This window comes from Corvus hawaiiensis, chromosome 26 (assembly GCF_020740725.1).
Source record: "Corvus hawaiiensis isolate bCorHaw1 chromosome 26, bCorHaw1.pri.cur, whole genome shotgun sequence".
NCBI lineage: Eukaryota > Metazoa > Chordata > Aves > Passeriformes > Corvidae > Corvus > Corvus hawaiiensis.
In genome coordinates this window covers 12,646,237-12,671,140 of record NC_063238.1, presented here as the reverse complement: position 1 = coordinate 12,671,140, position 24,904 = coordinate 12,646,237, and the positions used below count along the sequence as shown (strand labels likewise).

General features: G+C 38.8%; 1 protein-coding gene across 7 annotated transcripts in view; it reads left to right on the top strand.

Annotated features, from left to right (window-relative positions):
- Positions 1-24,904, top strand: part of STAU2 (staufen double-stranded RNA binding protein 2) — a 171,784-nt gene that overhangs the window by 23,976 nt on the left and 122,904 nt on the right. For all 7 annotated transcript variants that reach the window (XM_048286754.1, XM_048286750.1, XM_048286752.1 and 4 more), the window contains 2 exons: positions 1,898-2,057; positions 4,349-4,484. In XM_048286754.1, the coding sequence (XP_048142711.1) occupies positions 1,898-2,057; positions 4,349-4,484 (296 nt within the window). The remainder of the gene's footprint in view (positions 1-1,897; positions 2,058-4,348; positions 4,485-24,904) is intronic.

Genomic DNA, 24,904 nt, shown 5'->3' with positions numbered 1-24,904 from the left:
GTCTCTCAGTCAATAGCAGAACTGTTAGCTCTGGTATTCCAGGACTTGAATGTTCCATTGACTGCTCCAGAATTTTGATTTAGGCAGTTTTATTCCTTTAATAAAGGAGTAAAGCTCCCGTGTGTGGGTTTTTGCAAGAGTTTTTTTGGCAGATATGTTAGTGAGAGGGAGCTCTGACTGGCAGAATTTTACTGAGCAAGCCCTTCATCATCCTGAATTCCTATTTATTGCTCTAAGCACTAAGAGTTATAGGTAGATAAGTAGACATTATTAATCATATTTTCATTTAAATTCAAGGTTTTCTTCCTCGTATAAAAATACTACACTGATACTTTCTTGCAAAATATAAAATATATAAACTCCAGATGCAGAAATAAAATTTCAACTCTTTTGGTAATAAGGATGTATGTTTGTAGGTAATTTATATAATTATGGGTATTTAGCTCTAATACCCAGCTTAGCTTTCAGGTGGGGGGTAGGATTTGGCAGAATGTAAAATTAAGAGACTATTTCTCTCTTTCTTCCATGACGAAATTGTTGTGACTGCTGTGGAAAAAACAACATGGCAATAGGAGCTGTGATACAGGGGCTTTCATTGTGCTTCTGAAAATTACAGCAGGCCAAAACTCAAGGCTGTAATTAAGACACAAGTATGTATTTATAGCATTGCACTGTGTGCATGTGCACAGGGCTGTGTTGGGAGGCACATACATACTTGTGTTCAAATGCTTGTTTGCAAGTACGTGCTGAATGAATGTACATGTAAAGGCAGATGTAAAGGCTGCCCACCATGTTCATCTCTAGACACCTGGTCCTGGCTCTAGCAAGTTTAAATAAATAAAAAATTATAGAGCTGTCAAAATGAGAATTTTACTTTATATACTGTTCATACTAATATGTAGGTTTTTTTCTGTTGCCTCAAGTAAGTTAGACTGTTTTCTGAGGTAGGTGCACTACAGTGCTTCTTAGTTTACTGTGTGTATCTGACTATTAAGTCCTGCCTTTTATCTAGGGATTATATGGCAAATATATTGAGTCCTTAGCCTTTCTCCCCGCGTTCTCAGATACTCAAATTTAAACAGAACATTTGTGTACCATAAAGAAGGTAGACTCTATCTAGTATCTTAAACATGCGTTGAGTTTTATCTGCACAGTTTGCACAGCATGGATACTACTTGAAATAGCCCTCTGTCACAGATTTTGAAATATATGGTTTTTATCAGTTAGTCCATTTCTGAACTCTGGATGTTTACAGTTCCTGTCCTCACTATGGATTTTTCATCAAGAACTGCAGTTTCATTGAAAAAGATAATATTTATTTGCTTTCTTACTTTATCTTTTTGAACATATTTGAGTTGTGACTCTGCCCTAACAAAATATTTTATTTTTAGAAATCTGGGTATGTGAGAAATTAATTCACTGTGTAAAACTATCTGGCCCAAATTCTCTGCTGCCTTGAGAAGTGTGTAGTCATTTATATTCATTCGTAATTATTACAAAATTATTTTTTCTTCTCAGTAATGTGTTTAGGATTTGTTTTCTACAAGTAAAGTGACTAAACACATTCAAATGTATGAAGAAATGTGTTCTTAGCTGGCCTGTATATAGTCTTCCAAGAGCAGAGGATCAGTTTGAAGTTATTCTTACTTGGTTTAAATATTATTCTGTTCTTTGATAATTGACATTACCATTACACTAATTTGCTTTGTGATTTGAAAGGCCAAATGTTGCCCACTGATAAGGTCACTGATCTCTGGAGGAATCAGATGCGTTATCTGGGAGTTGAATACAATGAAAAGAGAGCATGGTTTCTCTTCAGTCCTGGAAGCTTTTATACAGATTGTTCTAATCCACAGTGATAATCTTTCCAGTGTTTACCTGTTCTTTGTCTTTGAAGATGTTCACAGTGCAGCTGACTCTTGGTGAACAGACATGGGAAGCTGAAGGAAGCAGTATTAAAAAGGCCCAACATGCTGCTGCTAGCAAAGCATTGAATGAAACTACCCTTCCCAAACCAACGCCTAGACCACCCAAAAACAATGTAAACAATAATCCAGGTATGACATTTTCCTCTGTGTGTTAGATCTTGTTGAAGTGTTGCCATATTATAGCACCAAATAAGTAATTTTAACAAGATACTTAAATTTGTAGGATGAAAATCAACATAGCTATAGTATGACTGGATAATGGAGAACCTCTAGTGAGCTTTCACAGAATTTTTAATGCACATACCTAAAAAGGTTGAACTGTAAGGGAATATATTATTTAGGTAATGCTTTGATATGAACAAAGTGATCATATGTGATTAACAGTAAGCAGACAGGAGAAAACTGAGTTGACTAAAACACATTTCCCAATGAGTTATTTGAGCTAACTTTCCAATGAAATTGGAAATTTTATGCAGTCCAATCCTGTGAAATTGCATCTCTGGGATAAACAAAAGGCTGGGATTTGGCATGAGAACTTTGACAGGTAATTTCCTGCTTGCTGAGTTTTCCTTCAGAGCAATGTGTGCTTTCAAAAAGATTTCAGGTGGCTTTAGAAACTTGTTTCAATAATAGAAAGAATGTATACTGGTGTCTTGCATCATTCATTTTGGGTTGTTATCTGCAAGTTGCCTTCAGTGCATGCAAAACCTTCTAAGGTACATGTCTCATGCACATGCTCAGTGATCTGTTCTGTCTTGATCAATAAAATAAAGAAAAAAAAAATAACTTCATTTCAGACTGTTGTAAAAGAAATCAAGTCATGAGAATATTTTCTTTTTTATATTTTTTAACAATCTGTTCCACCCTGCCTCTTTTCTGTTTTCCTTTATTCCCTTTCAATTTCTGCCTCCCCTTCCCCCCCTTTTAAAAATGCATTCTTCAGCCACTTCCTTAAAATGAAGTAATTTTCCAGTTAATTTTTTCTGTGTTGGGAAGAGAAAAGCAGGAGTAAATTTCCTTTAGCACTTGTGAGTATTATCCTGAGCATTAGCCATGAAGGATTGTTTGAGAATGGTGTGGTAGCATTCTCTCACTCCTTTGGAGATCAGTACGTGCCTCTCCAGACCCAGGACACTGTTTTTTCTCTGTTCCCTTCACAGCCACTGTGACTTTGGCTGCTTAGAAAGCAGGAGGCTCAGTCCTCTATGAAAAGGGATCCTGAGTTTGGTTCTTGACATTGTAGAGTATTACTGAGTTTCTAGAGTTTTTTGGCTTTGAGCATATTCTTAGAGGGAAAATCTGATAACAAGAGAAATAGGCTGTAAGAGAATTCATTAAAAATTGTATCACTTAACACTGTAAATTCCCTCCAAGAAAGGTGCATTGATATGCACCGGTATCTTCTCATCAAAATGACATTCTGTATTTTTATAAAAAATTTCAATTCATGATAACATCTTGCTCTGGAAGATATAAGAATTGTTGTTGATATGTTTTTGAGTAAGTGATGCATAAACATTTTCATCATTTGGCATATAAAACTTCAATTTCAGACTGGAAAATTAATCATAGCTGTTTTAAGGGTAAATTTATTTGAATCTCTCATGAAAATATTTTCAAAATGTATTAACTCCTTTTTATTGGAATGCACATTTAGCTCATTTAGGATTCTCTTACAACAGTGCAAGTGGAGATTACTGTAGCTGAATATTTTAGCTAAGAAAAAAAAAAGAAAGGAATTGGATGTAACTTTTTTGTCATTTTTGAAACCGTCCAGGTGTGCAAGTACTGGCTGCCTTCTATTTTTGCATTCTGTCACCAGTAGATGGCTGTAGTTGCACTGATTTCCAGGAGCTGTGTGTTCAGCCTGTTAGATCACTCCTATGAGACCATTAGTTCTTAGACGTAGCCTTAAGTTTTCAAGTCTTGCAAATAAAACATTTTTTTTTAACTTGTGAGATTCCTGAATGACTGCAATAATGCCTGTTACTTCATGCTTGTTTCAATGACTCTTTGCTCTATTCATGGTTTTGTTTAATGGTATTCAGCAGAAAGACACATTATTCTATTATCTTTATAGTTCTTTCAGAAAGTGTCATAATGTATTATAAGTACTTTGGAAAGATGAATAACCAGCTTGATTATTACACTGACTTTCTCGTTCATATGTGAAGATTAATCCACTGAAACTGCATAGAGAATGCACTGAGAGAGATTTTTAAATGTTCTTTTTCATTGCTTGTGAATTAAGTTGGCGTCTACATTGCCATCTTTTAAAGAAACGGAAATGTCTTTTTAGTTGTATCTTTTTAATTTAAGAGCAAAAAAATATCGTGTAGGTCTCTCTTTGCAGCTCTGTCCTGCTTGTGTGTTTTTCAGTATTTCTGGTTGGAGCACCTTACTTCGTTTGTTTTTTGCAGGCAGTATAACACCAACTGTGGAGCTGAATGGTCTGGCGATGAAAAGAGGAGAGCCTGCCATCTACAGGCCATTAGATCCAAAGCCGATTCCCAATTACAGAGCAAATTATAATTTCCGGGGCATGTACAATCAGAGGTTTGTATTCTTTCTGTTATTTTATTTTTTTATCCTTATGTTCTAAGTCTTCATTAACTTTCTAGGTTATTTCAGAGTAAAAGAAAACTAAAAATTTTGTTAAGGAGAGTCTGCAGTCTTATTTAGAAACAGGCATAATTACCTCCTAGAAGAGACAGGTGCCCTAAGCACATCACAAGGAATAAAGTGTAAAACCCACTGCTTTTTTTTTTTTAATGTGCATTAAAAAGCACATTATACAGTCATGGTAGTGAGGAGACAGGGCATTAACTTAAAGAGAGGTTTTGCTTTTTCTTTGCTGTCGTGTCATGTGATTAGAATCTGTGTAATCAAAAATGAAGCACTTTTTTCTTAGAAATGGAATATAAAATTGGAAGAACTGCATTTTGAAAACTGGCTTGAAGCCATTTTCAGGTTTTTGGTTTTTTAACCATTCTTCCTGGTCAACTCTCTGAGTTCCTTAATCCTCAAAGTTTGGTTAGGAAAAATCCTTTATTTCACAGTTTAGAAACCTATATTCAGACTCATGTCAATTTGTAATCTGAAGAACTTCTTTCTCTGAGATAGGCTTTTTTCCCATTTTTCCATATTTGTCCCCAGAGGAACTGTATTAGATCAGGTCTTTTGAAGCTCCAAAAGTGAGACCAAGTATGATATGTAATATGAGAAAAAACAAAAACAGGTCAGAAAGTTCTAATCACATGTTTTATCAGTGAAAAATGTTACCTTTTTTATAAAGTTTTGCTCGATGGATTTCATTTTATGCATCTCATAATTATCAAACAAAAAGAACTCTGAAGGAGTGTTTTGGTTCAAAATTACTCTTTATTAGAAATTGAATTACAATGTTGAAAGGCAATGTTGAAAAATTAAGGAGTTTAAAAAAAAGCAGCATTTCAGAATTGTCTAATATTTCAATTGACTTAATTCTATTTTACTTTTCCCCAGACTTTTAAATCATGAAAACTTGGTAAGTGTAGGGTTTTAACACTTCATTCTGAGTTGTTTTTTTGTTGTTTTTCTTTTTTTAGCTGGTGAGTTGTGGGTTTTTTATAACAACAATACCTAGAACTATAGAAGACAAACCCCCCCCCCCAAATAACCTGAAAGAAACCCTTTAATTAGTCTATGGAACAGTGCCTGATTTTTGTATCACTTATTTTATATTTCTAGTCACTGCTGACCTGGGTCTCTGCTTACATACGTCATGGTTTAAAAAGCTAATTATGGTGCTTGAAATGAGTTTAGTTAATATTTAGAAATCCTTCATTTATTTGAATTGCTTTTATAGTGAAATTAGTTTGACTAGCAGATATAACGCTATACTGGAAAAAAGTGAAAGCTAGTTAAAGGCATAAAATGTGGAATTCTGGAATCTGAACTTAATTGTGGAAATGTATTGGTGGAAATAGAATGTCAAAACACTCAGCATTTACTAACTCTTAATATTTTATTTCTTTTCATAGAAAATGATTAGTATGTCTAGTTCAATCTATAAGTTTGCTTCTTTGGTAACTTTCATGAGAGCCATGTTTTGGTGGTAGGGTAAAATGATTCATGAACATTATTTTTCTGGGCATGTTAGGTAGCCAAGGCCACTTGATTTTTCTGATCACAAAACAAATAGGCTGGGTGGGACAGAAGGCTAGAATCTGTGCTTGCTTTTTCATTGTGCTTATTTGAGTGCAGTTACCCCTGCAGAATAGCTAATAGTACTGTGGCTATTAAATTGAATAATCATAAAACTAAGTAGTAAATAACTGGACTTACCTGTCTCTTTGCATAAACACATACCCACTGTGCACACACCATATATACACATGAATGCCAGAGTAAAGAGGAAGCAGAAAAATGATCTGTATAGTACTGTGTTAGAAATAATTGTTCATTGCCTTGTTTTGTATTGGGAGGTGCTGGCCTTTTATGATCACAATAAGAAAGGCACTTAGACTTTGTAAGCCATCATTTAAATGCTGTTTATTAGAGCTGCTGATTTAAGAAGAGAATATTGCAGGTAATCTTCCATACCTTCAGTAGCGTGAGCCCTGAGTGGTGTGGCATTGAACACTACTGCTTCTCATGGGTACCACACCATGCTGACCTCAGCTACAGCAGAGATTAACCCCTCTTGGTCGTTCACACTCTTACAGGATTTGCTTACAAGGAGACAACCTTGTCAGCAATAGTCAGGAATGATGGTCACGTGAGAATTTCCTGCTGTGCTGTCAGATAAAGGCAGAGCCATGCAGGTGGTACCAAGGGGGATCTGCCTAGGGGCCCATCTCTTGCCACAAGTCTGTCCTGTGGCCGAGGGATTTGAGCAGCACAGCCCCATCCTGTGAGCCATGCTGGGCACAGCCCATGAGGCTCATCGTGGCTGCAGTGTGGGGCACTGGCTGTGATAGGAAGGATCCTGCACCTCTTCCAGTCAGCATCACTTGACACCTCCTACTCACCCTCATCACAGGCAAGCCTGGAGACAGATTCTGGATCTGTTACAATAGCCAGTGAAGTTTGAAATACGAAGCATATGTTCCTGTGGTATGATATGTTACATTTATTTTCTTCTACTGCCATGTTGTATTTAGCATTAGTTTTCTGATTTTTGCAAATTGGATAGTAGAATAGAGGTATTGCTGAAGTACCCAAATAAATGCAGATCATATAGACAGTTAAAAACAAGATTTGAGTATTAATGTAGATCATATGCTGCAAGAAGTATTTTTCATTTTCATTAGTTTCTGACTGTAGATTATTTTCCGTTATTAAAACAGATACAAAATATGTTAAATAAGTTGGAAGCTTTGTCTTTTATACTGTGTCTGAATTCCCTTTACTGATCTCTGTTTAAAAAAATGTGTTTTTCAAATAGGTGAAGTTACAGATTAAGATTAGGAGATTGCGTTAGGGAAACTTTGATTCTGGCAAGGCTAATGGCTTGAGGAAAAAATAGAGTATTAAGATCATTCCAGGGCATATCTTTAGACCAGTTAAGTTTAGTGTTTCAAGTGGCACAAAAGACCCTTTTCAGTATCTCATGGAAATGTGGTCTGAGACTGCAATTCATATGCAAAGTTGACAGCTTGATTCCATGTCAGGCTAAGATGATTAATGTCAAAGTGGCAGTGATTCCTCCTCCTTTATTTGTCCCCAGCCTTTATGTCCGTGAATATTTCCTGGCTCCAGCACTGGAAGTTGAGCTGCTTAGAAAGTAATCAGGGGGAGAGGAAAGGAGAAGTTACTCCTTGACTTACAGCTGTACTGAGACACCTTCTTTTCTAGTCACACGAGAGCTTTTGCCTTCACCAGAGAGGGGCAGTGTGTATTTGGAATGTATGCTCTCTCACATGCAGTGGAGCATATTTATATGGGCAGTGTGTTTTACAGAGGTTGTTGAAGCAGGTTTACATGTAAGGGGCAAACATCCATTTGCAAGGTCTGCAGCTGATGGTGTAAATTTATAGTGAAGGTGATAGCTACTTTCACGGAAAAAAAGGAAAGAAAACAAGTAAGAGGGAAAAAGGAGAAGGGGAAGGTTTTCCTAGCAGCCAGCATGGAAGGCAAGTGGTGAGATGTTCCAGATGAGCATCCTTCCATAGGTGTTCTCTGCAATGCAGCAAGTGTTCCCTGTAACACTTTCCCATAATAATTCTGTGGTTTTTATCAGAACATGTTCTAGCTACCTGTTGCTTACAGTGCTGATAGTGCTGCACCAGGGTAGGTGTTGGATACTGGCTGTTTATAGAGCTTTGTGCATGCAAAACTCAGCATGGCAGAAAGCAAGAGATTCAAGGCAGTGTGTAACACCGTGGGAAGGTCTTAGCCTTGTAAGTCTCTTCCTGTGCTATGTTAGGAGGGGCAGGGAAAGTCATCTCCCCTCTTAGGGTAGATAAAATACAGTCCAGTTTGGAACTGGATGAGGCATGGATGTTTTCATCCTGACTCTTCACTCAAGACAGTGAATGCAGTACTGGCTAACTTGTTAACAGCATTGGGTCATTGCCATTATACTGCATATCGTGGCAGGCTGATAAAGTCTGTGTGATGCTGAGCTGAATTGTGTGAAGTTACCATCTTAGGTCTCTGGTAGTTTGGGTACCTGTATGCTGCAGATCATTTCACAATGTAGATAAGAACTTGGAGTCCTCTCTGGATTTTCTTTATTGAACTAAAATCCGTGCAAGTTTGGTAAAAGAAAGTTTGATAGCCTCTGATAAGACAGAGCTTTTAAAAAAGTTGTCAACCCTGAATCCAGCCATGTTAGACAACTTCTTATTTAACAAAGGTTTCTGTATTCCTAACTGAGATTGTAATAGAGGAAAATACTCTTTTGGCACTCAAAATCTGTCAATTATATACAACCAATTTAAAGGCTCACAGGTTGGAGTTTCAAGCAATTTTGCAACAAAGGCACACGAAGACCTTTCAGTTCAAACACTATATGTTACAGAAAAGCTAAAAATGGTGAACATTGCATTTTTTATGTCTTCTTTTATCTAAGAGTTTTACAGGCTGACTCTGGGGAAGGAGGTGCTGATGCTTTCAGGGCCAGGTTGCTAACTGATGTAGCTTGCGTGTTTGTCAGCACAACATTTGGCACGAGTGGGAGAACTGGCACACTACTCAGCACAGGCCAAGTCTTGAGACGGTGGCTCAGGTTTGAGAAGTATTGGCAGAGCTGGGGACAAAACATGTGCACACTCTCATATCTGTAGCCAATGCTAGAACCCGTACTCCCTCGCATCTCTGGCTTAAATGCAATTGGCTTAAACCATGCAAAAAAGAATTAAAAACATGGCTGTTTAAATTAGAGCAGTTAAACAATAAAATAAGGCATCAATTCTGACTACAGGGTTGTACAGCTTGCCTTATTACCATTGAATGCTGGTTTGTTTTATTTTATTATTTTTTTTCTTCGGTTAGGATTGAAGAGAGTCATTCCTGAAGTTTAATTGTCCTGCAGTACTTTCAATTACAGAATGTCTGTAAGTGATAGAACAAATTATATCTTACAGACTTACCTAAACTAACAGTTTTCAGCCAAGAAATAAAACCACTAGAAACTCAACAGCAGCTTTTGAGGTTTTAGTTTGGAAAGTAGTGTTAAGGACATCATAAAACCCAACCCTTGTGTTTTGGGAGAATTCAGAAGTTGTTTCCTTAATATATAAAATTCCTTAATATGTGTCTAACCACAATCTAGCGAGCTTGAAAAATCTATATTCAAAAAAAAAGAAGTTTCAAAATTAAAACCACTTGTGAAATATAGGAGCAAAGGGATTACAAAACAATGACAAGCTAAAGAACGGAAATAAAGTAATTAAAGCAGTTTCTTGCTTGGTTTTAAGGAATTTGGATGGTGTGATAGCTCTGCAAGCATGTCACGCAAAGTGGTGGTATTCCTAGGATAAACTACAGCTTCTGTGCACTTGGACAGTTTATGCTGCATTGAGCCTTCATCTTAGTCTTGTGTATGGTTGCTTCCTCCTGCATATATGTTGTATACTACAGGCTAAGGAGAAGACTGTTCCCTTTCTCCTTTGGGCATGGGGGAGTGCACAAACCATTCCTCCTTTTCTCTTTTTTCATAGCTCTGCCTTTCTGAGCACATTTTTCTTTGATGTTAATGAATGCTTCCTTACAGTTTGCACAACCAAACTCAGAATAATAAAGCAGCAGCATATTCTTGCCTCTTGTGGAGCCAGCTATGCTGCCTGGCCACAAAGCACAGGGCATCACCCTACCTGGCCATGTCGTTCCTACCTGCCAGGTATCCTGCTCTCCTGCTGGGTACTCAGTTGCTGCATAGAACTGTCTGCTTAGACTTCTTTGCTCCTGAAGTGAAGTATATCAGCCCTGTGGAGTAGTGCCTAAATACTGAACACACACTTTAAAAGTGAGGGATAATAAAAGAAAGCTTGAGGGCTGGTCTTTGGCCAACTACATCTGCAGCTGCTAGCTTCACATTGGACTAACATGTTATCCTATCTAATGATCAAAGAGAGAATAGAGTGTGTGATTATTGGATAAATTACTAAAATTGTCAAGTCATATTAATAAAAGATTGTATGGTGAAAGACTGGAATAAAATGAAAAGTTTGTTTCTTTTGTGAATGCTGACTTAAAGATTTAATATGTGCATGAAAGGAAAAAGATTTGAGGGAAGTGTTACTTGACATGAGTGCTTAGTAATGCAATCTAAATCCTCACCCAACTTCATTTATTTCACAAAAGTTACATAGTCCTGTGAGGGGGGAAAAAAGGAATATCTAGCCAGAGGAACAGCTGTAGAAGCCAAATTTTAAAGTGTGTGGGTTGCAATGCAGGAGACAATGTAAAAATCTGTTGATATTGCCATCTCCAAAACTACACCTACAGTTATACAACTCAGTTATCTAATTTAGAGAAAGAAAATGAAGTCTGAAATTTTCCTGACCTTTAGATGTTCTTCTGGGCTTCTGAGCACCCTGTTTACCTTCTAGCAGAAGACTGCTCTCTGCATGGAGAGCCTCATTCATTTGAGGCACAAATATTCCAGTGCATAATATAAAAGGTTGTTGGATCTGAAAGGCTTCAATCTAGTATTGATTAGATCAGCCAGCAGCCTGGAAAATGTAAAACTCAGATTACTTCATGGAGTCTTTTTGTTACTCTAGGCACACAATTAACCTAATATCTGTTGCTGAATTCCCATTATTGAAGCTTTATGTTGGGGCTTGCTGCAACAGAGGAGGATTTTATGCACAGCTGTGTGTAAAGCAGATTTTTTTCCCAAGCATATATACTGTGGCAGATGTGGGACACTAAGTTGCTTAAACATAGACCTCTAGTGCCACTTGAGACATTGTAGGGTGTGTGAGACATCCACATGGGACCAGTGGATTTGGCAGAAGACCTAGAGGAGACCTTTACTAGAGTGGCAGTGAAAGGTCAGGCAAGATACTCTAGAGTATTTCAAATGGGCCTGCATAGCTAAGTTTAGGCAATTGAAGAAATCCCTAAAAGCGATGTTCAGTCATCATACCATTTCATATAATCCACCAGGACTCCAGCTATTTGTGAGAAACTTCTCTGTTTCGTGGATCGGTCCTGTGTCACATTATGTGGATGTTTTAGGTACATGACTGCATGTCAAATTGTACTGTGTGTTTGTGTTTAGGCAGCTAGGTGCAGTTCTTTTCAGTGCTGGTGGGATTTGGATCCAAGCTCAGATGCCTTTCAAATAGTCTCTGCCTGTATATTAGAAACTCAGTCTCCCTTTATAACCAGTGGAAGGATTAGTCAGAACAATTCCTAGTCTAGAATGCTGTTTGTCATGCCTTAAACTAGGTTGTCTATGTTTTGTATGGATCTCTCCAGAGCTTCACTTTTATAGTAACTTAGTTTCTACACATTAATTAAATACCTAAATTTAGGCATCTGAATCTAGAGCTCTGAGAAATAATCCTAAGAATGTTGATTTGCAATAGTTTTATGAGTGCTATAGTGGGAGTCATTTGACTGTTGCAGTGGAAGGACTGAAAAAAAGACAAAAAATCTCTCTCCAGGGAGAAGAGGGACAGAAAAATATTAAAAGAACAAACTCTTTAGGGAGATATCTGGGTAAGAGCACTTTTGAGGAGAGGCGGGCATGCAAGTACTGAAATGCTTTTGATTGAATAAAATAGTGTTTTGCTGCAAGAAGCTGTTTGGCTGTGCAGACCAGTGCCCTTGCTCCCCAAGTGAAGTGAACCCTCAGTTCTGGAACCCGTTGTGTGGAACTGATTACAGCGAACAAACCCCGTGGTTTGTGGGGGAGCAGTGTGGGCACCCAGTGGCACCACTGGGATTTTTACTTTGCTACAGTTGTCAGCTTCAGACCTGACAGGTACTATCTTCAGGGTACAACACTCCTCCCCTAAAAAGGCTGAAGTCAGAGGTGCTTTGCCTGCATTTCCAGTCAGTGTTGCAAAATTCTGTCCTTAGAATTTGCATTTTAAAGATTGAGAGGTGTGATGATAAAAAGTGTTTACTGACTGACTTTGCAAAAACTCCTTTCTGCATTCCTCTCATTGCTCCCAGTAGTTTGGGAAAAGAAACCTGGAAGAAATATTAAAAACTACTTGGAAATAGAAATTAGGAGTTTGGTTAGAATAGGTTATATCTCCTATAATACACTATTATTCAATTCTGAACAGATATCAATTTTAAAGAATTAAAACTTAGGGGAAAAAAAGAATAGTCCGAAGAATAATGCAAGTAATTGTTCAGATTAGCAATTTAATTGTTCAGCTGGAAATGGCTGATTTAGACCATTAGATGGCAGCATGAATTTGTGCAAGAATTTCTCAGCAAAAGCACTCTCAAAAAAAGTTGCCCTTTTCTATTCTGAAGCTTTTCATGACTTTAAAATGTCATAATTCCAGCATAAATCAATTAAAACCAGGTTTTCTGCAAGGCTTTGTCTCATCATTCCCTTCAAGTTTTCTTCTATAATAATTGAGGCTCTAATGCAGTAGCTTCAATGGCAGTTTTCCTTTTTTATGTAAATCTAGTGCGAGTAAAGGATGCCAGTTTGCCAGTAGTGTCGATTAAGTGTTTGGTTTATCTGCACAAAGCATGAATTCTGCATTTCATCAAATTAATTCATTCCTCAGGCCTGACCTAAAGACATTTCCTTGAAGATCAGTCTGCAACTTGGCCGCTAAGCCTGCAGTCTATTCATACTAATGAAGCTTTCCAATGATTTGAACATCTATTTGCTTGGAAGGGATTGAGATTGCCAGCTGATGCTTGATTCAGTTACGTACATTACCAGTTGAGACAGGATTCAGATCATATCTTACAGCAAAGTCTTGTACATCACCCTTTTATTTCCCCTACTAGTGTGTTGGCATTATGGTGTAATAATCCAGTCACAGACTTTTAAATTAATTCTTTCTGTTCATCTTCTGCATGCTACATTTCACTTCCCCTGGCCTATTTGTTCCCACTAGTTGCCTGCCTCCCACACAGGCGTATTGTTACAAGAAAAGTGTTGAGTACAGCTGTGGTAAGATTTTTCTTTGCTAGTATCTGTTTCTAGGAAAGGAAAAGGGAGAAAGTCAGTCCATTTCCTGTTGGTTTAAAACAGCAGAAACATCTGTTTGTCTTAAGATAGTTTTCCCAAAAGAACAGTGGCAAGGGAGCTTGCAGGTGATGAGCTTTACCATTGCCAGTAGCTATCAGTTTAGACAATAGTGATTAGTATGGTTGCCTTAAAACAAAACTAAGATTCCTTAAATGGCAGAGGATATTTATTCCTGTAGTAAATTTTTTGATAGCTAATGTTTAATTGCTGCAGCGTTTTAAATCTTAAAAATACATAGAGTATTTGGGATCAGAAAACCCAGATTCTGCTATGGAATGTATAGATTCCACTAAATGCTGTCCAAGATTGATTTTTCTGCAATCTCCTCGCCCTGTTATCATGAATTTGCACAATGCACACCAAATGGTGTTGGGTGACGTGTCCTGGGACAGTGTGCATATAATCCTTCTGGCAAATGCATCCTGTCACTACCGTCCACTACATTAATGGGTACATTTAACATGTGAGGGATCAATAACATATATACTCTTAAGTGTATTTACAGTATTACACTGACAGCTGTTAAAATAATGTTATGTAGGCTAAAAATCAAGCTGACAGAATAGAGAGCAAGGTTTGAGGTTAGTCTTCCAAGTACAGTGTCTCTTCATTCTTCAAGTCAATACACTCACCTGGTATCATTAAAATCTTTTTAGCTGTAATTGTAGAGCATCTAGATGCTTCATCACTCTTCATGCCTAAAATGCGATGCATCAGGCATGACATTGTACAGTATTGCAGCATTCTAAACAATCTTTGGTCAAGATGAAGTCGTTTTGTCATTGACATCTTGGCCCTGTTTGTGGAGGAGCTCCTAAGTCCTAATGCTTCAATCTTTTCTTAATTAATATTTTCATTTGTTTTCTTTCAGGATATAGTGACCTTTCCAGACCACTTCCTTTCTTGCTCTATCTGCTAAGAGGACTGCCCTTGCCTTCTGTGGTCCTTAGCTCATGTTTTGACTATTTCTCCTGAAGCTTCTTCAGTAGACAGTGTTCTTTACTTTGGGTTTTTAACTTCCTCAGATCTTTCTCTGCCCTGGAGGAAGTGCATCTGGCTCCAGATGTGTCTCTCCAAGTTTCAGATGTGATTTTTTGTGTTCTTACAGAGGCTGAAAACATAGAGGTGTAATACAATCCTGCCTTTGGTTTCCTAATGTCTATCTTTCAACACTGCCCTTCCACGTGAGAGACTTCCTGTAAACCTTCTGATCCAAAGATCTTCAGAGCCAACAGCCTGCCCCAGCAGCCTGTGAATCGCTTCAGTCTGTTGGCTTTGCAACTCACTGGATGTTCTTTCTCTAGCCCTGCCTTTAACACAGCCGGCTTTACTTTCAGGGTATGGACAGAAGACTAGTCTTGTTGGTATGTATGAAAACAAGCACTGATTCAGAATGCTCCTCCAGGAGCAGGAATATTTTGGGTGTGTTTTGTTTTTTCCACACAGTTAGCTTTTTATTCACCCTTATCTTTTCCTGTACTTCTGCTGAACTAAGGGTATTTCAGCTGGGACACCTGTGAGATAGTGGGTTCAATGGAAACAAGCCTGTGTGGCCTCCTTTCTTGTTATGGCCTTTCTGCTGTGTCCAGAACCCGAACATTGGTTACCAGTAAATGTGTTCTCTTTCCTTTGCCTGCATGTGGTAATTACAGGGGTGAACTGCTGTTAGAGCTCAAACTTTACTTTGAGAGGTTGCCATAATTTTCTTGAGGGAAGCAAGCAGAAAGAAGGTTAGTGGCTAATTTTTTTAACAGCTTATAACTCTTAAGGATCTGACTGGAATAGTACTCCATCCTTACAGGTCTTTGTCACTTTCGAACTGAAAGTTCTGCTACAGAATGCGAAAGTATTGAATATTCTGAAGAAAGGTTTTCGAGATTCTTTTGTAACAGAATATATGCAGTCTGAATGCACACCTTTTTACCAGCAACCACTGTGTTATAGTTTCTCTTCACATCTTGTCTATAATACTGATTTTGGTGGGTGCTTGTGTTCTGTGAAAGAAAGTACAGTTAACATCTCTTCTGAAATGCTAATTCACAGGATCTTCCAAAAATCTGCTTGTCTTCACAGGATATTTTAAAGAAGAATGCCAGTTTGAGTTGGTTTTTACTGTCACAGAAAGAATAGTTGCATTCACAGGTACTCATCAGATACTTTGGCACCATGATTTGTTTGGATTATATGTTTTACTAAAATGGGGTTGAATCCTTCAGTGTTGTGATTAAAAGGAAAATCATCTCTGTACAAAAAACAGCCCAAAAGACTTAGCTTAGAAGTTCTGTTCCATGACAGAGGAGAATGTGGACTCTAATTACCTTATTGATTTAGATTCAAGTCTGACAAGTGTCAGGGAAACAAAAATGAGAGTTCTTAAGGAGGTAGACATCAGCAGCAGAGACTTCATTCTCTTCAGTAAAGGTAATCTCTATGTTAACCTTGTTTACTTGACCTTAAGTCAAAGGTCATAATAGTCATTCCAGGTATTAGGAAGAATTTCTTTACCAAAAGGGTTGTCAAGTAGTAGAAAGGCTGTCCAGGGACGTGCTTCAGTCACCACTACAGGAGGTATTTAAAAGACACATAGATGTGGCACTTAATGATATGGCTTAGTGGTGGACTCATTAATGCTGGGTTAGTGGTTGAAGTCAATTTTCTTAGAGGTCTTTTCCAACCTAAATAATTCTATTATTCCATTTTAACAGTCCTTGGTATCTCTTTCCTTCAAGGCTTTTTTTGAGTCCCTGTTTTCTAGAATACAATTCCATCCCATCTTATAAACATTTCTTACATTTCCTACCTTTTAGAAAGTCTGCAACCTTGTATTTTAGTGTACTGATCTAACATGATCTAAAATTTTTTTCTTTGTTAATATTCAGTACTAAACTGTATTTGCTGGACCAACTGAGATAAGTCACTGTGGTTTGGTGACCACTACTATGGCAGTTTCATTGTATTACTTATGCGTTTTTATTAGCAATGAATTGCTATTTACTTGTCAGTCATTGGTGTAAATCCATTATGCCCATTAAATTTTGAAAAAGAGTATTAAAGAATCAAAAAGAATATTAAATAATATTATGTCTGCTTCCCTAGGAAATGTGGTCTTTTTCTGCTTCTAAGTAGAAAGGAGTCAAGGCACTGAAAGGCTTCACCAATCATTTTTGATTTCTGACCTTTTGGCCCTTTACAAACTTCTCTGTGGTCAATTAACAGACACCTTCCTTTCCCCTTCCAGGTGTAGATAAAGCTTCCTTCTTAAGGCCATCCACTTTTTTGTCAGCATCCTGATATGTTGTGCAGGGCAACATAAAATGCTCTCACTTGCAATTGACCAAGCTCTCTCTCTCACATTTCTTTTCTTTGCAAGTCTGATGGCACAGATGAGAAGAATTCTGGATAGAAGCTTTAGCTGGCCATGTGTGGCCATTTTTAGAGGTTGCAGAGCTGATAACTAGCAAGGTAGGGGAGTGTGCATCCTCAACTGCACTCATCTGCTGAGGAGCGGCTTATTAAATCAGAATTAAGTGGGATTTTTCAGCTTGTTCTTACTTTCAATCCTTTAATTTCCAATTTTAAAGTAATAGGTTAAATTTCTTACTGATGATAATGCAATTTAATGCCTGTATGTTTACATTCCTCAACGGGGGAAAGGACTGTTGAACAGTACGCACTAATTATTTGAATTTAAGTGAATTTGGATGGTGAGAATCACTCTATGAACTTTCTTGGGCCTTCTTCCTCTGTGAACTTTCAGGTTAATTAATTCCTATGAAGTCTTAGCCCTGAGATGATATTATTAGTAACACTTTTATTAGTATTATATTGCTGGCATAAATATATAGTAAAATAAGTGAGATACTTCATTCTCTCATTTACTTAGTGTCTAGTCTGGCAAGTGACATGATTTTTTTCTTTTTTTTTTTTGACACAGGTTTCTTATGTAAAAAGAAAATGATACTGTAGTCAGATATGCAGCATTGTTTATGTTCTTTTACTGTAATGGCTATTTAGACAGCATTCTCAGTAACCACTCTGCATGCTTGTAAAGATTAGTGAGTAATACAGTTCATGGGAAATTTTATGAGCTGAAGTAGATAAGACTTTGAGATGTTTGTCTTCTGGATGTCTGCTTTAACCTCTAAAGTATGCAGTGTGCATCACAGCTTCATTGTTTTCCCCTTTTATTCTTACTGTACTTGGTTTTGTGTCACAGAAAAGAACCTTTTCTTTTTCCTTGTATTTATCTTTTCCTTCCCCCAACCCCCATCTCCATTCAGCTCTGTCCACTTGACATTTTCCTATGTCTTTAACTGTGGAGGCACTATTCTTGTTATGTTCCTATATTATCTATGTTCATTTTACATTCAAGAATATGTTGAAGTTTTGTGGACCATTTTCATTACTTAGTTATTCAGCTGATAGGTAAAAATACTTCTTTAGAGGCACATAACATTTTTTTCTCTGTTCTCTTCTTGATTCTGTTCGCTGTTTTTCACTTGTTTTTTCTACCTTAGTCTTCAGTATACAGTACTTTGGGACGTTCTTTTTTCCCCTGGGTTTTTCCCTATTACTTCTCCTAAGCTTTTTTTTTTTTTTTTCCTTACATATCTTTTGCACTAGTTTCTCTTTGTTTTTAAGAGAGAGTATTTGGGCTGTTTTGGAGACCCTTCTGGAACTTTCACATGTTCTTCATCTTAACTTCAAGGGTTTAGTTTGAGGGAGAGAGAGCAATAAAAGTGGAACTAGAGACCTGAACTTACTGTTCATGGAAGCATCTCTGAAACTAGTGCTGCATATCAAGTTCAGTATGTTTGCTCTATTACTTTTGGGCTTAATCCATGATGGTTCAAAGTCCTTAACTTAAAATGTCTGTAGCTTTCTGTTGGTTTTACTTTTAGTTACTTGTGATGAGCAACAAGTTTTTTACTTCTTGTTGTATGTATTTACTATAAATAGTAAACAAAGTAGTGGTAAATGCAGAGAGTAAATATTGAAATATTTATTTCAGTCAAATGTCTGTATTTAGCAACTTGGAATTCAGAGAAACAGAGATGTGGCAATATTATCGTCTTGTCATCACAAATTCTCCTGGGAAGATTCCACATTAGATAATGTTATGTTAAACTGAATCCTCCTCCCTCTTGTTTTTCACTCAGGAATGTTTCGATATTGTGATCGTGGAAACATGAGTCAATTTTTTTTTTTTTTACTTAGTTACTCATACTGCTTGAAGGAACTACATAGCCTCTAGCTCAGGAAAAAAAAAATAGAAAAGGGAATTATCATTAGCTTCATGAAAAATTCCCAGACTCATAATAAAGTTTAAAAGAAAGTATTAATAAAAACAGACAAAAAAGTATAAAACTCAGCGTGAAATTACTGTGTACTGAAGGTAGGTTGTGTATGACTAATGTGTTAACCTTAGATGTTATGTGCCAACTCATTTTTTAGGTAAAGAGACTAAAGTAAATCTTATATTTGTGGGATTCAGTTAAGCATTTTATAGCATTAGATAAGGAAAATGTTTTCATTAAACTGAAGGAGAAGGGGATTTGTGTAAGAAATACAGGGTGGGAAAGGAAAAGAAAAATAATCAGCAGTATTAAAAGTCAAACTAAGAGGAAGATTATTAAGTACAGTTCTTCCAGTTTTACAATCAGCCTTTTAAGTTATTTTATTTAAAGATGTTTGCACAAGAAGTAGGAAAATGTTCATGAGATGTAAAAGGCATCATTGATACACAGGAAGGTGAAGATAGGCAGGAAGACTTGGGTGCTAGAGAGGGCTGACATATTAGAAATGCAATGAGACTAGACTTTCCAGTCTGAAATGTAAGATTAATAACATAAGCACCAGTAGTACTAACTCTGTTGTCACCTGAGGGTAATTAAATTGGAAATCACAGAACAGAAGTGTTGTATTATTAAGTATTTGCAAGATAAACTGAGAAGAACTATTGTGGTTGAATTAATGGAGAGACAAATGTGATTTTTAAGATGTGTTGAGCAAGATATTTCTGGTGTAGATACATAAATATTGCTATTATGCAGAACACTGTTAGCCTTTTATATGGTATATTGCCTACCATTCTTGGCTTTTGTGCTTAAGAACAGGAGCAAGTACGGGGAAGGGATGGAAGGATTATCAAGACCCTGGGTAGCTGCAGAAGAGTTCTGAAATACATTAACTTGTTCCCTTTCAAAGCAATGGCTGATAGGGAGTGAGAAAGCTCACAATGGAGGGTAAACAACAGAAAAATAGATACGTTATATAAGTTACAGGATAATATTGACACATACCAAAATAACATATGTAAAAGTATAGCCAAGCTGAACATTAGGAGATTCCTAAGTATCAACTCAGCTTCTAGATCATCCTCCCAGCAGAAGCAAGTAATCTCATTTGTTTTCTAATAGACCTTAACAGATAAAGAGGATTACATTATGCAGTTGCCTGCAACTCATGGATCTTGACTGCTTAATGCAGGATTTTCTTACATTCTTGCATTTGAAGTAGAGAAACTTTGGGGTTTCTATGTCTTAAAATGGGAAGCAACTCTGTTATGTTTTATGGCTATTTTTTAAAAAAATGAACAGATGCTTTTGAATCTCTTTCTGTTAATATATTTCCATCACATGGTTATTCTTTACAATTCTTATGTAGTCAGTTAAACATTCTTTTGCTTAGGGATTTTCTACAACTAGGTCAAAATTGATTTATCCTTTGAATTCATCTTTCAAATGAAGAATAGTCTGGGACAAGTATACATGATTTTTCTTTTTTTATTCTCGTCTATGTAGCTGGGAGGAGGTCAGCATTCAAATAAGGGATGTCTGTGGCTAAAACTGATACACAATGTGTGCTTTGCTCCCTTTACATTAAGAATATCTTGTTCACTTTACATTAAGAATGTTTTTGGAGGATGTGAAAGTAATCTAGAAGAGAAGAGGCAGACTGATTCATCATAGAATGGTTTGGGTTGGAAGGGATCTCAAAGACCATCTTGTTCCAAATCCCTGCCATGGGCAGGAACACCTTCCACTAGACCGGATTGCTCCATCCAACCTGGCCTTGAACTTCCAGGGATGGGCATCCACAGCTTCTCTGGGCAACCTGTTCCAGTGCCTCACCGACCTCCCAGTAAAGAATTTCCCACTCATGTCCAGCCTCTCATCCACCAGTACCCCCATGTCCTTCTCGGCAGAGCTGCTCTCAATCTGTTCATCCCCCAGACTGTGTTGTTACTGGGGCTTGTCCCGATCCAGGTGCTGCACTTCGCACTTGGTCTTGTTAAACTTCATGAGATTCCCATGGGCCCATTTCTTGAGCTTGTCCAGGTCCCTCTGGATGGCATCCCATCCCTCAGGTGTGACAACCTTCCCACTCAGCTTGGTGTCATGCAAATTTGATGGGGGTGCACTTGATCCCTTTGTCTATGTTATTAATGTAGATACTAAATAACACTGGTCCCCACACAGATCCCTGAAGGGCACCATTGATGTCCATCAGGACTGAGACACTAACCGATACATTCTGGATGCAACTGTCCAAACACTTTCTTATCCATCTAACAGTCCATTAATCAAATCCAGCTCGTTCCCGTTTAGAGAGAGGCATGTTGTGGGGGACTGTGTCAAAGGTTCTACAGAGGTCCAGATAAATGACATCTGTAGCCTTTTCCTTTGTCACTCCATTGTATAAAGCCACTAGGTTGGTCAGGCAGGACTTGCCCTTAGTAAAGCCTTCCTGGCTGTTCCAAATGACCTCCCTATCCTCCCTGTGCCTCAGCACAGCTTCCAGGAGGATCTGTTCCATGATCTTCCCAGGCGCAGAGGTGAGGCTGACAGACAAGTTGTTCCCAGGTCCTCCTTTCTACCCTTCTTTAGGATAGGTACTATGTTTCCCTTTGCTAGTCTCCTGGGACTTCATCTGACTGCCATTACTTTTCAAATATCATGGAGAGTGGCTTGGCAACTAAATCCACTAATTCCCCTCAGGACTCTGTGTTGCAGCCCATCAGGTCCCAGAGACTTGTTTATAGTCAGGTTCCTCAAGTGGTCATGAACCTGACCTTTACCTACAGTAGGAGGGACTTTGGTGGTGTGGGAAGAGAGATTGCCATTGAAGACTGGCAAAACAGTTGTTCAGTACCTCAACCTTCTCCTCATCTGTTGTTATCAGCATTGTTTTTCAGCAGGGAACACGTTCTTTGACCTTCCTTTTCTGGTTAACATACTTGTAGATGCCCTTCTTGTTATTTTTTACATTCCTTGCCAGGTTCAGTTCCAGCTTCACCTTGGCTTTCCTTCCCCCATCCCTACACAACTGTACTTCATCCCTATAGTCTTCCCAGGTTACCTGTCCTTGTTTCCATGCCTGTGCATGTGCTTCTTTCTCTTTAGTTTGACCAGCAGTTCCTTACCCAGCCATGCTGGTCTCTTGTTTTCCTTGACCAATTTCTTGCTCCTGGGAATTGCTAGCTCTTGTGCTGTGTGGAAGACTTCACTAAAGATCTGCCAGCTCTGTTCTGCTCTGTTGTCCCTGAGGGCAGTCTCCCAGGGGACCCTATTGACTATCTCCTTAAAAAGCTGAAAGTTTGCTTTCCTAAGGTTCAGGAACCTAATTTTACTCTTAATCTGACCCATATCCCTCAGAAATGGAGCTCCACCAAGGCATGATCACTGTAGCCCAGGTTGCCTCCAGTCTTATGTCCCTGATTAGCTTGCTTGCATTGGTGACCAACAGATCCAGTATCACATCCTCTCTGGTAGACCTGTCTATTACCTGGCTCAGGAATCATAAAGTAGAATCATCAAGGTTGGAAGAAACCTTTAAGATCATCAAGTACAAATATCAGTGCAGCACTACCACTGCAATACCAACACCACTAAAGCACAACATCCAGTGCCAGATCCATTTGTCTCTCAAGCAGCTACAGGGATGGTGACTCCACCACCTCCCTGGGCAACCTATTCCAATGCCTGACCAGCCTGATCATGAAAATTTTTTTTCAAATATCCAATCCAAATCTCCCCTGTCTTAGCTTAAAGCCATTACTTCCTCTCAAGACTAAACAAATCCAGCTCTCTTGGGCTGTTCCTCGTAAGACACATTTTCTAGACCTTTCATGAGCCTAGTTGTGCTTCTCTGGACGTGCTCCAGCGCCTCAAAGTGAGGCACTCTGAACTGAACACAGTACTTGGGGTATAGCTTCACCAATGCTGAGTACAGAGGGGTTCCCTTGTCCTGCTGGCTACACTATTCTTGATGCAGGCCAAGATGCCATTGGCCTTCTTGGCTACCTGGACATACTGCTGGCTCGTATTCAGCCAGCTGTCAACCAGCACCCCCAAGGCCCTTTCTGCTGAACAGCTCCTTCCTTAGCCTGTACTGCTGCATTGGGTTGTTGTGACCCAAGTGCAGGACTCAGCACTTTGCCTTATTGAACCTCATGCAGTCGTCCTTAGCCCACTGATTGTCTGTCCAGGTCTCTCTGCAGAGCCTTCCTACCCTTGAGTAGATCAACACCTGCACCCAACTTAGTGTCACTGGCAAGTTTACTGCATTCAATCCCTACATCCAGATCATCAGTAAGGAGGTTAAACAGGACCAGCCACAAAACTGAGCCTTGGGGAACACCACTAGCAACTGACTTCCAACAGGATTTAGCTCCATTCACCACAACTCTCTGGGCCCAGCCATTCAGCCAAGTTTTAACCAGCAAAGAGCCCACCCATCCAAGCTTGCAAGCAGCCAGTTTTTCTAGGAGGATGGTGGGGGAAATAGTGTCAAAGGCTTTACTGAAGTCCAGGTAGATGACATCCACAGCTTTTCTCTCATCTACTAAGTGAGTCACTTCGTCATAGAAAGAGATCAGGCTGGTCAAGCAGGGCTTTCCTTTTGTAAATCCATTTTGGCTGGGCTTGATCCTCTAGTTATCCTGCATGTGCCATGCAATGGCACTCTGGATGATAACCTTGCCTGGAACCGAGGCTGATGGGCCTGTTGTTCCCCAGATCATCCTTCCGACCATTCTTGCAGATGGATGTTACATTTGCTAGTTTCTGGTCAGCTGGAACTTCATCAATTTACCAGCACAGCTTTTAGATTATTGAGGGTGGTTTGGCAAGGTCTTTCACCAGTTCCCTCATAACTCTGGGGTAGATCCCATCTGGGCCCATAGATTTGTGAGTGTTTAATTGGCATAGCAGGTCACTAACCATTTCTATGGGGGCTTCATTCAGCTCCCCGTCACCAACTTCCAGCACTGGGACCTGGGTATTCTGAAGACAGCTGGTCTTGATAGTAAAGACTGAGACAAAGAAGACATTAGGTATCTCTGCCTTTTCCTCATCCCCTGTCACTACTCTCTGCATTTAACAAATGATGAAGACCCTCCTTTTGCTGCCAATGTATTTATAGACTTTTTTTGTTGTCTTAAACTCTAGTGGCTAAATCAAGTTCTAGTTGGGCTTTGGCCCCTCTAATCTTCTTACTACATGACCTTGCTACATCCTTATAATTCTCCCAAGTTACCTGACCCTCCGCCTAGAGATGATAGCTTCTCTTTTTCACCCCAAGTTCTCTATTTAACCAGGCTGGTTAAGAAGTTATCCTCCATGCATTCCAGGAATCTCCTGGATTGCCTACAGCTCACCCTGCTACTTTCCCAGCAGATGTCAGGGGGGTTGAAGTCCCCCAGCAGGACGAAAGCCTGCAAGTGCGATTCTTCCTGGATTTGGATCAACAAGGCTTCATCTCTAGGTTCCGCTTGATCAGGCAGCCTAGCCTGTAGTAGACACACTTCAAGAATAATGGGCTGTAGTTCTCAAAAGGAGTACTTGGAAGAGAGAGCCTCTTTGTTCCCAGGTGTTGTTGTGGATCTGCTGAAAGAACCAGAAGGTTCACTGTGTGAAGACAAAAGTGACTATACTGGATGTTTCCTTCTTCAAAACACAGAACTCACATCTGTAAGAAATGCACGTGGCTAATGGACTGCTTAGGAAAATAGGACATAGCCAGGGAACAGCTGCACTAAGCAACTTGCTCCCCTAGAGAAATTTCAAATGTAATGGAGAAAAAGTTGTTCACAGCAAATGCTGTTTCCTACTCCCCTGCATGGTCTGTGGCTCTCTACCCCTCCACTCACAAAGCTCACAGCATTTTCCTGATTAAACAGTGCCAGCAGGGCTGCCAGCTTGATTGACTTCACATGGAAAAGGTCCAGATAGAAAATGACCCTTTCAGCACAGAGCTGGCATCTGCAGAATAGCTCATGTTTTAGTGGCATTTGTCGTGACTACTAAAA